This window comes from Halichondria panicea, chromosome 2 (assembly GCF_963675165.1).
Source record: "Halichondria panicea chromosome 2, odHalPani1.1, whole genome shotgun sequence".
Lineage (NCBI taxonomy): Eukaryota > Metazoa > Porifera > Demospongiae > Suberitida > Halichondriidae > Halichondria > Halichondria panicea.
Window position 1 is genome coordinate 1,206,649 of NC_087378.1, and position 14,189 is coordinate 1,220,837.

At 39.6% G+C, this 14,189-nt stretch overlaps 4 protein-coding genes across 4 annotated transcripts in view; 1 reads left to right on the plus strand and 3 right to left on the minus strand.

Moving 5' to 3' along the window:
• LOC135331751 (uncharacterized) overlaps positions 1 to 14,189 on the minus strand; it is a 92,659-nt gene that overhangs the window by 2,583 nt on the left and 75,887 nt on the right. The gene's annotated exons all lie outside the window — the stretch shown is intronic.
• Positions 30 to 9,652, plus strand: LOC135331725 (KAT8 regulatory NSL complex subunit 3-like). The gene is made up of 11 exons (XM_064526963.1): positions 30 to 477; positions 1,236 to 1,314; positions 1,766 to 1,945; positions 2,089 to 2,172; positions 2,430 to 2,654; positions 3,152 to 3,367; positions 4,561 to 4,632; positions 4,878 to 4,952; positions 7,413 to 7,502; positions 8,587 to 8,649; positions 8,799 to 9,652. Exons 1-11 carry the CDS (start codon positions 128 to 130, stop codon positions 9,528 to 9,530), a joined length of 2,166 nt encoding a protein of 721 aa, XP_064383033.1. The 5' UTR covers positions 30 to 127; the 3' UTR covers positions 9,531 to 9,652.
• Positions 9,572 to 11,413, minus strand: LOC135331744 (uncharacterized). The gene is made up of 7 exons (XM_064526989.1): positions 11,153 to 11,413; positions 10,893 to 11,050; positions 10,740 to 10,840; positions 10,499 to 10,673; positions 10,223 to 10,373; positions 9,946 to 10,171; positions 9,572 to 9,805 (listed from the first exon to the last, which is right to left on the minus strand). Exons 1-7 carry the CDS (start codon positions 11,346 to 11,348, stop codon positions 9,766 to 9,768), a joined length of 1,047 nt encoding a protein of 348 aa, XP_064383059.1. The 5' UTR covers positions 11,349 to 11,413; the 3' UTR covers positions 9,572 to 9,765.
• LOC135331745 (uncharacterized) lies at positions 11,737 to 14,172 on the minus strand. Its single transcript, XM_064526990.1, has 5 exons — positions 13,794 to 14,172; positions 13,539 to 13,729; positions 12,871 to 12,983; positions 12,265 to 12,672; positions 11,737 to 11,982 (listed from the first exon to the last, which is right to left on the minus strand). The coding sequence occupies exons 1-5, from the start codon at positions 14,038 to 14,040 to the stop codon at positions 11,943 to 11,945; spliced, it is 999 nt and encodes a 332-aa protein (XP_064383060.1). The 5' UTR covers positions 14,041 to 14,172; the 3' UTR covers positions 11,737 to 11,942.

The following is a 14,189-nucleotide window of genomic DNA, read 5'->3' on the forward strand; positions in this document are numbered from 1 at the left end:
CATATATAGTCCAACACAAAAGGGGGCGGGGTGCGTGTGTGCACTAATTGGAAAAAAAGAAAACTACCTCCTACTAGTATCATCTTTCATGATCTGGACTTCCCTTCTCTCCTAACTATGGTTTAGAATGTCCACTGAGCCGATGGAGTGTGCTGACGAGGCAGGGACCTCCTCAACTGAACCTACTGATACAGTCTTACCACACCATCCTGTGAATGGAGACAGTGTCGACCTACCTTACAGAATATCCATAGAGCACTGTTACTCGCGTTTAGTTCCCTTCAGAAGTTCACCACCACCATGCACACTGAGTCCGAACGCTTCTTTCCCAACTACGGTACTGTTTGAGAACTGTATCACAGATACAAGCAAGCTGGAAGCCATCCATAGGAAGTGGGGTGGGAGGTTCTGTAAAGATAGGAAGAGGAGTGGTTATACAACGTCAACTATTAGCAATGGAATCTCGGACAATGTCAGGTATGTTTAATGACCTATTGTGTTAATCGATCACATGAATTATAGTTGAGCAATTACCCCATAATTGGGTTAACACAAGTTACCATTCCCACAAATGTACCAAACTAGAGCACTAAAGTGCAAACCCTCGGCCGGCTGGTGACAAGATTATAAAAAACTAAAAGAGTGATATAATGCAGTGCATGTAGTGATGTATGACTGAGCTGTCTAGCATGCACAAGCAGCAACTCAGACAGGAGCAATAAAACTAACCAGATGCTGAGTTTAGTGGTACATAGATATAATTATATGCATGGATCACAGCAAAGAAGTCTGGAGTCTCAGAGAAGTATAGCTCCTGGAGTAGGACCCAGGAGTCTGCTACAGTAGGGTTAGGGTTAGGGTTAGGGTTAGCCAGTCACCTTTCTATTGTAGCGACCCTTTCCATCATTCCTGGTACGGGGTCACTTCAGCTGTAAATACGTAGGGTGCCTCGAATAAAGGCCGTGTGTAGTTAGTCTCTGGTAGTTAGCTGCCAACGTGCAAGTTCAAGCTTATGCTTTTGCTCGCTTTTATTTGACAACGAAGCTTTAACCCAAATTTAAAACTACTACCTTGTTGTGTTGAGGCTATCCATGGCATAAACACAGTGCTATTGCATCCAGGTGAGCAGACTCAGAATACGCAGACAGACTGACTGACTACTATAGCCCGTGGCGCCGTCAATAAATCGAGAGATCATGTTTCCATTGTCTTACTCTCCCTGCATGTTTATATAGTGGCGCCGACGGTGAGGATGTCACAGTGGATGTAGTGACTGTGGACCCTGTTCCAGATCTACCCTACGATGAAAAAAAGGTGAAAGTTCATGTCATTAAAATTCTACTGTATTACGTAAGAGATCCCAATTTACGTGGGATTCGGGATTCATGATTCTTGTTAGGTAATCACTTTACAATGTATGCTATTCGGCCACACCTTGTCACTCCTGAGACAGTTTCACATCCACCCCTGTCCCCACGTCTGGGTCACACAGACACAAACATGTACATGTATTGACATCTATGTACCACCCCACTCTTAGGTCGCACATTAAATTAATAAGTACATTGTTTCCAGTTAACTATCCACGTCCAGTCAGGTAACTCTCCGTCATAGCCCACACACACATCTATACCCATTAATTTGTCGTCTATGGTATGCAAATTGCTAAAAGAATTTCTCATTATATGCATCTCTTAACTGTCCCTTGAAATGTATATAATGCATGGCTGATCAGAGACTCAATATCTCCTTCTTCTCCACTCAGGTCAGCTCGATCATGATAGAGTGCTCTCGTCACATCAACCTAGTGAAGGTGCCAGCTGAGAATAGTGACCTCCTCCTCACCAGGGCCATTCAGGAGGCAAGCTACCAGCGGAGGGTGTTGCTAAGACGAGTCGTAGAGATTCTCGAGGCTGACCATTTGGCAAGACTGACATTTACCAATGTATGTAGGACATTATTGTTACAACTTACGGTTGTATTTACAAGCATGGAGCATTCATTTTTAGTATTGCATAAACATTCATTCATACAACTTAATTCGTCTCACTCCCTGTAATTATTTGTTGGCATTATTGTATTGTGCAGGTTCCGTATGAGCCCGTCAAGAGGAGACTGAGCACTGACAAAGCTGCTAGGCAGTTCAGAAAGGCACTGGCTGACGTCCGTTGGGTAAGCAATCCTTTGTTTCTCTTCACTTTCACTAACAGTAGTACATACAGTACTCAACCACAACCCCTTACTCTCTCCCTCTTTCTTCCCCACTCTCCTTCTCCACTATCCCCAAATTTCTTCTCCACTGTTCCCATCCCACCATTCCAATATATGTCCTTAGTCGAGTTTGTACAGATCTCTAGCTCCATATATACATGTAGCAGTTGAAGATAGCACACATGCAATATACATTCACTGAACATTCACCACTTTAGGACACCAAGTTAATTCGTTACTGTCACGAGACTCTACTACAAGTGCTCAACGGAGATCTGCTGCCCATATACCTGGACATCCTGCAGGTACTCAAGGCCAAGTGCCCAGTGCTGGTGGAGAACATGATCCACTCGAGTGTGGGGCTGGTCGGGAACGAAGCATTTGGACTGCTGCTCAAGAGACCGTGGAATCCTGTAGTGGGACTGCATGCTGTAGAGAAACAGGTACAGGGTCATCACACTTACAATGCACTATGTAGCTACTATATATAATAGCACTGCTGTCTCAATATTCAAAAGCTGTATTTGTAAAGTATCCACTGAATCATTTATTATAATAGCACCATACTTAGCTAACGTATATCTTCTAATTTATCGGACACTTTTCTGGGCAATTTTCGTTGTTCTAATACAGCGGATACTGTGTTGCTTTAATTTTACACATGTTTTTAATATCTGGGCTTTGACTATACCTAACCAAGCAACGTAGCGTTATAGCTAGAGTTCTGCAGTTAGACAGCTCATAGCTAATGCAACTATTCAGTCGCACACTGTACTATCAAACTTAGCTAGCTCATATGCAGCTGCATGCTTGTTCTAATTATTCTAAACATCTCACGTGTGCTATAAAAAATTATACTCGGTAATTTCCAAAAATGTATTTGCTGTCCAATAAAAATATTTTCTAGTCAACTAATCATTTAGCCCCTCCCCTCTTTTAGGTGAGGTTTGACTCCGCCCCACTGTTTGTCACCCTCCCCTTCTCCACCACCGGACTGGGCGGACGACGAATGCGTATGCTCCAAACTCACCTCAGTGCGATGGGCAAAGTCTATCCTGTCATGCTCTCTGAGAAGCTAATGGACTTGTCCAGAGGCACCTCTCTCACAGATACGGCCAGTGTGATAATGTCCGCCTCGATGACTCGTGTTCAAGAGGTGGGCAGTGGGTGTTTATGTCTCGTTGAAATGCCTGCATGTCTGATAGAACTTGCGTATGTATATTTTAGGCGAGGGGAGGGTATGATTAAGAGAGAGTTTTGTCTTCTTTGAGTGTATTTAATTTAGGTTAAATTTAGTTAGTAGCGGAGTGTATGACTTTAAATGTTTCATCTCAGTGTTTGCTATGTAGTGGAATTTTAAGTAGGAGCTGTGTTTAGTCTCTTTTGTAAGTAAGGCAATAAACCAGAAAGATCTTAAACACGTACCACCCAGCATGCTGCACCTAATATTCAACTACCCCCAGCTCTTTCTCAGGCTTCAATTACTGCCAATGTGTGTTCACTTGGGTTTAGTTGGTGGTTTAGTTCGGAGTCTAATTAAAACATGTTTGTACTGATAATTACACTGTCTAGTCATTGCTTCTATAGACAAGGCTGCTACTGAATGCATTTTGAATGGATTCTTTAATGGAATCACCAGCATAATCACATGTATTACCTCACCATCACAACACCTGTGTACTCTACTAGCACCGCTGCAATAATGCTGAAAAGAGTCTCCTTGTATTTATATTAGTCACTTTGTACAGTGTATGTAGGCCGCCAGATTACATGATCACGCAGTTACATTCTACATGGTTTCTAATTATATTACGGAAGACATAACACTTTTTATTGTTTTTGTTCCTCCTGTCATAATTGAATCATAATTGGAGTGTGTATGTGACTCAGATGACATAATAATAGTTCCCCTGTAATAATGTCATCATGTATTCCTATCTCATATCAGAATACGTACAATTCATTATATAATCACATGTATTGCCTCACCATCACAACACCTGTGTACTCTGCTAGCACCACTGCAAAATAATGCTGAAAAGAGTCTCCTTGTATTTATATTAGTCACTTTGTACAGTTTATGTAGGCCGCCAGATCACGCAGATAAATTCTACATGGTTTCTAGTTATATTACAGAAGACATAACACTTTTTATTGTTTTCGTTCCTATTCCTAATTGAGTCATATCGAGTATGTATGTGACTCTGATGACATATAGTTCCCCTATAATAATGTCATCATGTCCCATATCAGAATACGTACAATTCATTATGTACTTGTCAGTCACGTACGTAGCCAAAAATTGTTGGTTACTGTGGTATTATTATATTTCTCTCCCCGTGCATGCAGCTGCAGGCCCAGTATCCATCCAGACCTATTGTACTCATTGCCTTCTCCATAGCTGGAAGAATTGCTGCCAAGGTAACACAGGTAGTAGGTGCTGGGACAATCCCTAGTGGTACATGACCACAACCACTTAAAGTACAAGCGGTTCCTTGCTCTAATTATTATTATGCCTAAGGGCATAGCTGCAGGAGGTATTGTTTATCTTGTTTTTGCCAGTCCTCATCACTGGCTTGATTTAAGAAGGGCATTGTTACATAGTTATTGTCAGTCTCAGTTGCATGGGGGTCGTTGCAATTTCTCCGGTTTTTTTCTTCTCGTAGATTGCTGAGCTGGAGGGGGTCAGCTGCATTGTGTCAATAGGACTTCCTGTGCAAGGCATCGACTCAAAATGGACGGTAAGTTAACTCAGTGGGAGTACCTACTCGTTTATTGTTAAGAGACTAAGATAAGATATGTCCCTCAATCTGTTTGTATGGAGTTCCTTACGTACGTACTAACTGCTTAGAAGTACGGTATAGACTTACCAGTAAAATGGTGTGTGACTTAATTAATTGTATGGTCAAAATATTAATTTTTTTCGTGGTCTTAATAGGTGGGTATACGTGTTGCATAACTCCTAGCAGATGTTATGGATCCACTCATTTCACAGATGTCTGCTTCTTAATTCTAATTTAATATCACTTTACTGGCAAGTGTGAATACCCAAATAGTTTTGGTTAGCTTACAAGAGCGTAATGATGTGTGAATATTCATTTTCTAACCAATGTTTTTGGCTCTGAAATATGTGGTAAGTAGATAGCTAAAAATCACATTCCCATGCTGGTGGTAGTTGATGCATGCACCCACAGCTTTGTGTACATGTTCTAGTCTGGGAATTATAATTGCTTGTCTACCAGCTTGTTGCCCACCACCTGGCAATTGTGGTGCATGTACATAAGTGTGTACAAAACAGCCCATAGGCACATGCAGCTCACAAGGGAAGAGTTAGAGTTGTACTATTTTCTGGTGTGCAATGTCAACTACTATATTGCACTACTTCAATTTAATTTGGGTCTCCTATATCAACTACTTTCGATTTAATTTGGGTCTAGTACTTAAAAAAGCCAGATGTTTGTGCACCACTCAAATTAAATTATATGGAAGTGTCAGATGATGATACCAACAGCACTTGTATGCCTCTGTGTTAGTGATAAAACTTTTTTTTCTCATTAGTTGTGGCCACATCAGAACAACACAAATATCCAAACAACAGGCTAACACCAGCCACCAGCCACAATTGTATCACTGGGTCTGGGTGCTAGTTAAGTATTTAGTTTGATGTTCCTGTGTTTGTGTTTGTTTGAGCTGGCGTCTAGTCTGATACTAGTGAGATCTAGTGTTAGATAATGGTGCTGGCGGGCAAATTAGTTTGTACGTTAATGGTTTGTACGTTAATGGTTCCCCTCACTATTTGTCCCTCAAAGTAGTTATTGGATGCTTGCAGAAAATACTATTTACATGCTGATAAAGTTTTTTCCCACAGATATAATAATTATACTGTAAGCTATAATTAGTGCACCATGCACAACTGGTGAATCCTATATTTCCAGTACGTTAATTAATTGTCATAGTAGGTATCAAATATCTCATTCCATCATATAAGTATTATTATCCAAGTTACTGGCCATGATGTAATATTTTCCATAAGGAGAGATTATGCATGCGTAATTAAGTTATTGTGTGGCCCATAAGCTAATAGTTGTTACCTCCCTAGCACCCTTGATAAATGTTGTCAGTACCCACTAGACCCGCCTTGGTTTAAGTTCCTATTAGCAGCTGTCAGTTTGACGTACACTCTCTTGTGTTTATTTTTTAACAATTATGTCTAATAAATGTACGCCTCCCTTTGCCCAGGGAAATTATGTCTCCCTAACGTGTACATGTCTTGGTTCAAATTCTGTTTTGTTGTATTTGAAATATTACACGATACAATTTTCATTGATGTGTTACGTGATAGTGTTTAGAGATAAAAATATTGGTGTTCATAGAAAATAAAATACCACGCTACTTCATGGAATAAAATGTACGTACTGCCTTTGCAGCTCACTTGGAATTTGGGGGTAAATGTTAAAATGCAAAAATATACTGTAACTGTTAAAAACCACTTCACTTCTCTATCTAGGTCTTAACGTAACTGTTACACTTATCTCAACAAAATATCATTTGCCCTAACTTCCAAGTGAGCTGCAAAGCACAGTATCTGGGCTGTTTTGTTAAAATGTTATTGTGGTTTATTTATACGAGGTATCAAATGTCTTCAAGGCACAATTCTTTCTGTCTTCAGCTTCTCAGATATCACGTTGTTTACTTCAAATTTCAGTTTTCTAAGGTTGCTGACATTTTTGAGGCCGGATCAGTTTAATGTTCTCTCAATGGATTAAGGCTCAGTTCTGTCTCTCCCCTCTGTGTGTCTGGCTAAGCAGTCTCTTTGTGTGTGTCTGGCTAAGCAGTCGCTGGCAATTAGCCCAACACAATTCAGTTTCTCTATGGCAACCAGAGGGTGATAGACAAAGAGCAAGCAAAGGCTTCTTCGTCTATAGACTCCATTAGTTGTACTAGCCAGTGATACCTGTACTGGTTGGTGCTACCTATAGGTGGTATACAGTTGAGGTATATGCTACACTGTATCATAGAATAGAAATGGTATTGGCAGCCAAAGAATGAATGTTTGTTACGTTTTAAGTGGGGGAACTAATTATGTTTTCACATATTGCATTGCTCATCCATCTCATTCCGATAACTCCATATTTCTACGTACTTATTGAATGTTGCACTTGTTAAACAATTTCTCCCTTTTCGCATTCTCTCTCCTTCAGATTAGCTGCGATCCTTTCAAAGATTGTAAGACACCTACTGTTTTCATAATTGGATCTGAGTCACCAGTGACATCGATGGAGTACTTGGAGGTATGTTTGTAGTTGTGTCTGGCATTATAATTATAAGCACTAGGGATTCGTATTAATTAGAGGATAAAAGTACTCCAGTAATTGTTTTGCTTCTCCTCAATTGAATAGTCATGGCTACCCCGATGTCAAAGTCAAATTCTCCCATGCGGTTTCTAAGCACTTATTATTACGTATGGTTTCAATTTAATTGGCTTGTGAAGTATAGTTTTCATACATTTTATATAAGAGCTTAATTGATCAGTCGCTAGTTGTTTTGTGACAGGTGGTTTCTGTGCATGTGTCCTCTACTTGTTTGTTACACGTGTTATGTAATTATTTTTCACACCTACACACTAAACTGATTGAGTGCATGATGTCATGTTTATGAGGTCCTGTGTAGTCTACACATTGGGTGAAGGAACAATAGGAAGCATCACAACCTGTACCAATTTACTTTATTAGATTATAATGACTGTTAGTCTCATAAAATTCATCAGATTAACCAATTTAATTGGTTTGCGGCTTGTACATGTTTTCTTGGTGGAGTGTTCTCACAATTCTTATCCAGTGTGGTTCCCCCAGTTATAGTAGCTATAACAATAGATGACAAGCACGCTAGGCTAACTGCATGTAATGCACGTAATGTGGTAGATTCCGTGGTAGGTTCACTCAATTATTCAAACTTCTGCTTAGCTTCAAGAGCTATATTTGAAGTATATGTGCCTATAATTAAATGGAAAAAGAATCCTTTAAAAGGCTATAATTAAAATTAGAGCACTTGTACATAGTTAGAGCTTCATCAGTTATGTCAGCAACGTTCTAAAGCAAGCAATTCTCTCGTTTAGCTGATTGAGTGGGTGGGTTGCTTTTATTGTCATAATAATGCATTTTGAGCTAATTAATTAGTGCCAATAACAGTGCACAGGTGCTCTAGATCTGTACTTGCCCTAGTTGGCTTCGACACATTTCTTGTCATCATTATACTATTGCTAATAGCCCTGGGAAAGTTTCCGTGACAATAGCGTCCGCAAGCTACGTTGGTCACAATCAGTACCCAAGAGTTCCTGTGTGAAAGTTAATCAATTAATTGAATTTTCCCTTGCAGGAATTGCGATCTATTATGAAGTGTCCCACCAGTTTGGTTATCATTGGAGGAGGGGATGACCTGGTAAGGATGAACGATACCTGTGTATATCTCTATCTATGTACACATGCACAATTTAACATAATCAATAATTTTTCTGTAGTAGTACGTACGTAGCACAATTGTCTGTAGTACGTAACAAATGTAGAGCATTATTACATAACGTGTAATAGGTGCGACTGTCAGCAGAGGATAAGAGCACTGAGATTGTCTGTCAGAGCATTGTCGATCGCTGTATGCTGGACAAAGTATACGAATTCATTGTCTACATACTACCTTGTAGCTACCCAGAGGAGCAGACACGATTGGTGCGAAAACACAGAGGCTCCCTCACTGATGAGATAGGAAGTGCATTTCTCACCCCTGCTGTGGCGCAAAGTCCTATTCGATTGTGTTCACCTGTCGACGACGATGGTAAGAATCTGAACTCTAACAACTCAAACACTTCACACAAGTACATGAAAAATGGCAGTAGACCTTCTCCCGCTGTTAGTAATCGCTCCACCCCCTCACCTGTCTCTCTCCTTAGTAAAAGACAACACTCCGAAACACCTATCGCAAAGAAGAGAGCCTTACAGACTCAATATCTTCCAAAAATAGGTCGGCCACGCTCTAAATCGATTTCTGACACGATAAAGAAAGTACACCCTGTTCGACTAAGGTCCTGCAGCACAGATCAGGCACGATCCTCCACCAACAAGTTTAGCACTCTCACAGGTAGTCTTCTTAACTCAAATGCAAACAACTCTAATGTGTCTCCACCTGGTCTATTGAGTATTCCCCAAGCACACATGCAACCACTACCAATCACACCACCAAGAAATCCTTTTGCCGAAGATGTCCAAGGAAATACAAATATCAAGTTAGACCCAAAAACTATAAAACAATTGCAGAAAGGACGTTAAATATTCCTAGCTCCCATTATACATTGTACAAGTGATAATAATTTATATAATTTATAAGAGGATCAAATGCATTGTGTAGTAATTATATAATTATAATAGATCATGTATATAATGAGAATAAATGAATGCACGGAAAATAAAGCCGTATAAAAGTATAAAAGTATAAAGCCGTATAAAAGTAATTTGATTGTTCTATGCTTGAGTGTGGAGTCTTCGAATGAGTGGTTTTTCACTTTTACTGCGGTAGACACGCTTGCAAATACGATGGATATTCACTGTAAGAGATATAATTATAGAGTGTGATAAACAACCATCCATATAAAATTTGATCTACAGTGTTTAACAAATAAGCATACCAGCATGCATAAATCGTCTCTTGTTTTGTGTTCATGCCATGCACATGGAAGAGACTTACTATTCTTTAGGATCTGTACATTGATATTTTATTTGTGGATCAGGGCTCCATTGGCTACCATTGGGATTAGAGCACCAGCACTTCGTTTCTTCTTTCTCAGTTACTCTGCATTGTATACTCTTATAGTATCCTTTGCAATTACATCCTTCATTCCATTTTCCATCCTCTCTTTTTTCCTCCCAACAATTTTTGTAATCAACATTTGTTGAATTTGGCCTATCACCACCTGGAAAAATAAGAATAATTAAACCTATCACAACATGAGATTCATCCTTACAATTTATAACCTCCATGGGTTGAACGTCAACTCCACGAGCTCTCAGTGCACATTTCTGGACTCTCCATTCACATCTACTGCTGTAACTTTTTCTATCGTAAGGTATAGAGCAAAATGATCCTTGTTTTACGTTTGTGCAGTTGTTCTGACACTGTAAATAAATAGAAGTGAGAGCTTAACACAACAATTGGTCTGATATTGATCAGAGATTAAGTGTTGAGAAGCCATTATCATAACGAACAATTAAATATGCATGCAGCCCACTAAAAGACTCACATGTTCTGGGATTGGTAGTACGGCATCTTCATCTTCAGGCAGTTCTTGTCCAGAATTAGGCAAGAACAAGTTGATATCTCCGCTTCCAAAGTGCTCCTCAGAAGAGTTCATACTCAATGTTCGTGGTAGAATGCATTGCACAATTTGTCTGCACTTGTCAACTAATACTGTCAACCTAGAATGGAAAGAGTACATAATTATGCATGTGGCTACTATAGGTATAAGAGCAGTTCAACTTTACCTGAAACATATGGTTCCATTGTTGCCAGCCTCTTTTTTCCACTGGTAAGTTCTAGGCAAATCGTAGATTGAAACTGCATCCCATGTAGAGAATTCAATAGCCTGAAAAAACTTTATGTCAACAGCTATTGTTCAAAACATACTCTAAACTCACTGTATTGTCTTTAATGGTATAGGCTTCTGAATTTTCTGTGTCTTTAAAAGTCTCAAACTCTCCAATTGTATGTTTCGTGTTTTCAACAAAAGCTTCCACTTTAAACCATGATGGTCCAGGAGTATTCAGATCAGGACATTTTGTCCTATACACTTTCACTGTAGACATATATAACATTATTATAAAATGCAAACAACCCTCGTTTATAAATTATGCTGCTGACATTATTAGGGTATATACATGCAAGAGTAATAACTCACCATCAATATTTAGATTGTTCAATGGCGAGTAGTAATTTTCATGTAACTTCATTGCATATAGACTTGTTGCAGAATGGTTCATTTTGTCACTGCACTTCAGATTGCATTGTTGGGGAGCTACTGCATTGATTGACAGCAAGAGGAGGACTGCCAGCAGTGCCAGGACTCTGGTGCAGGAACTTGGAGTGAGCTGCATCTTTGCTATTTTTGCTTTTCTATCAAGAGCTGAAGAAGTAGATTGGCTTCGAATGATGGAAAAGTAGCTCTCCCATTCACCTTTATATGGAGCAGTACTGCAGCAGCTACACCCCCTCTAGCCTAGCTGGGCGGAGCCCGGCACCCGTTCCCAACGGGTGCCGTCAGGGACGGTCGGGCTCCGCCCAACTACCTCTAGCCTTGTTCCCAGGCCGATTTTGTTCTAAAGAACTGGTTAGCGATAAAATTAATGTTCGCGATGTTCGCGGTAATTATGGGCCAGGAATCGAGGCTATAATGCCCACGGCTACTATAATCAAAGAATCTTGTGAGCCAGTAGCCTCGAATCCAGGCCGATTTTAATCGGCCTGGTCTCGAGGCTAGTGAGCCAGAGGTGCTTAGCGCTTGTGGCCGGAGCATTTATAATTAAAATTAATGTGTTGCACAAAAAACTGGTTAAAAAAATATCTTTGCAACAAAATAAACTGGAGAGCGGCCTATTAAAAAACAAAATCGACTGGAAAAACAATTATTGAGTATGTAGCTACATGTACGTAGTGATACACATTAATTTTTACACGTTGAGTAGTAGCCTTCACTTCTCAGGCGATATTCTTGGAACACAGCTCAATTCACTGCACAAATAATATAATTATGCTGCTTATATATCACTTGAAATTTGCATCACACTACATGCAGGTTTTACATACATAACACTATGAACACTGCCATGGTAGTATCACTGTAAACACTGCATGTGAACACATTGTCAAATACAGCAACGCAATTGGGCAGTGTAGTGACACTGCATGTCTTTAGGTTCACATACAGCAAACAAACACGTCACTATAACAAACAATTGATATATACATGCAATATATATAGGTACTCACACCATGCATATACAAGCTACTTACAATGCCATGGATTCATTTCCACAGTCCACAATACTTGGCTCTGACATTTGTGCTCCATACTTCGAGGAGCACCAACAAGTCATGAATTTTATGTCTTGCTCAATCATGCACTGAATTGGTTGATATTGGCCTTCACAATCACACTGTGGTATCCAAGAAGAATTAATGGATTTGTAAAACTCCCTGTTTTGTCGACAAATTGGAGCTAAGTTGAGCGTCGTTTCCTTGGCGATATCTTCATGGATGTCATCCTCAGTTGAAGATATGTTGTCAGCTAAATCATCGTAATAGTCTGTTAGAGTGTCGTCATACAATTCTTCCAATGCCTGTATCTCAATGTCCTTTACATGTGCAATACACTTTTCTATCCTCTCACAAGCTGTACTGTTTTCTTCCAACACTGTTAGCCTATAAAAGAGGCGTTACAAATTAACACTATATATATTAAACGAGCATCAAACATATGCGGTTTTTGCAAGTTTTATGTCGGTACGTGTGTCTGTATGACATCACAATTACCAGAGGCTATAGCAATGTGTCAATTTGGCTCATTTGCTTCGTGCTAAACATTCTTTAGTAAATATACGGTATATAGCTATGATATACCTGAAACATACTGATCCACTTTGGAGGTTTGAGTCAGTAACCTGAGGGGCTTTCCATATATGTCTTCCAGGAAAGTTGTAAAGTGATGCTTCACAAGGATAAAATAGCACTTCCTGTGCACGGAAATAACATCACTTAATGTCATGGTCAGTTTGTCTCAGCTCATGATGTATGAATGGAGTCATAAGTATTATATAATTTATACAACGTACCGGTTACGTCGGGTGGTCTCTTGGCATTATTAGGACATGGAATTGATTATCTCATAATTATGATTTAAGCAACGGATATTATAGTATAAGTGCATGCATGCATACATGCAGAGCCTCCAAGTATAGATTTTTAAATACTGAGTTCTCTCTTTTAATTCAAAAATAGGTATAATTATAGACAATCATAATATGCTGCACTGTGACCTTTTGTTAGTTTATACAGAATAACTGCATGGCTTAGTTTTGTGAAAGGGACAGTGTATAGCATCCCTACAGCTTTAGTAACTCTTGCCCTATATACTGGTCATGCTATAGAAAGTAGCCATAAACAGCATTTCATCATGTTTTTGCTCCTTTTAGTACACGTATACATGACTGAAAAGAAGCTGAAAAGAAAAGTTATACTTGGAGCATTAACAATGACTAGCTTACCAGCCAAGATTAAGGTAGGCTTACTGTGGCAGTGTCACATTGGTAGAAGTCCTGGTAGTGGGACATTGGGATTAGCCGTCCAGTGTCTAGCTGCGGTTCCTTTGAGTCACTGGTGCTTTCATTAGTACCCTCCTGGTCCCAGTACGCTTCAAGTTGATACCATCTTGGAAGTAATGACCCATTTGAGATGGGACACTTTGTTCTGAACACTTTCACTGCAATTGAGAAAATGTAAACAATTCCAGCCAGGTCATGTAATTTATACTACAATGAATTCACCTTTAATCTCCTCATTTGACATAAAATTATCAGCATTAATAGCCAAGGAGTATCCATTTGCTTCTTTCATTTGAGGGCAAGTTATTGTTGGTCTGCTTTTGCTCTGATTATTGCAGCTCCTAAACTCATACATTGGAGCCAATGGCCCCTGCTTACTTTTTTCATTCTCAACAGGCTTGCTTGTCACAGTGATTGCAAGGAAAATAATGAGAAAGCATAAGCTTTGATGGTACTTGCCTTCCAGCATTGCTCTAGGTATAGAGATTGTTTAGACCAGTTCATATAATTTTGCTTTTTATTAAAATGCAGGCAAGGTATTCACTACGCATGCGCAAACTATAGAGGATACAGGAAGTTGGTGGTGAGAACTTAGAGGGCTTCTCTGCACTGAGAGCT

Excerpts from the sequence above, each read along its gene's own strand:
- LOC135331725 (XM_064526963.1), top strand. The coding sequence starts at position 128 with ATGTCCACTGAGCCGATGGAGTGTGCTGACGAGGCAGGGACCTCCTCA. Across the intron at positions 1,946-2,088 it reads CAAGACTGACATTTACCAAT|GTTCCGTATGAGCCCGTCAA; the intron begins GTATGTAGGACA and ends TGTATTGTGCAG. Across the intron at positions 2,173-2,429 it reads CACTGGCTGACGTCCGTTGG|GACACCAAGTTAATTCGTTA; the intron begins GTAAGCAATCCT and ends TCACCACTTTAG.
- LOC135331745 (XM_064526990.1), bottom strand. The coding sequence starts at position 14,040 with ATGCTGGAAGGCAAGTACCATCAAAGCTTATGCTTTCTCATTATTTTC. Across the intron at positions 12,673-12,870 it reads AGTGGATCAGTATGTTTCAG|GCTAACAGTGTTGGAAGAAA; the intron begins GTATATCATAGC and ends CCTCTTTTATAG. Across the intron at positions 11,983-12,264 it reads GGAAATGAATCCATGGCATT|TGAATTGAGCTGTGTTCCAA; the intron begins GTAAGTAGCTTG and ends TTATTTGTGCAG.
- LOC135331744 (XM_064526989.1), bottom strand. The coding sequence starts at position 11,348 with ATGCAGCTCACTCCAAGTTCCTGCACCAGAGTCCTGGCACTGCTGGCA. Across the intron at positions 11,051-11,152 it reads GAACAATCTAAATATTGATG|TGAAAGTGTATAGGACAAAA; the intron begins GTGAGTTATTAC and ends ATATGTCTACAG. Across the intron at positions 10,172-10,222 it reads ACCCATGGAGGTTATAAATT|GTGGTGATAGGCCAAATTCA; the intron begins GTAAGGATGAAT and ends TTATTTTTCCAG.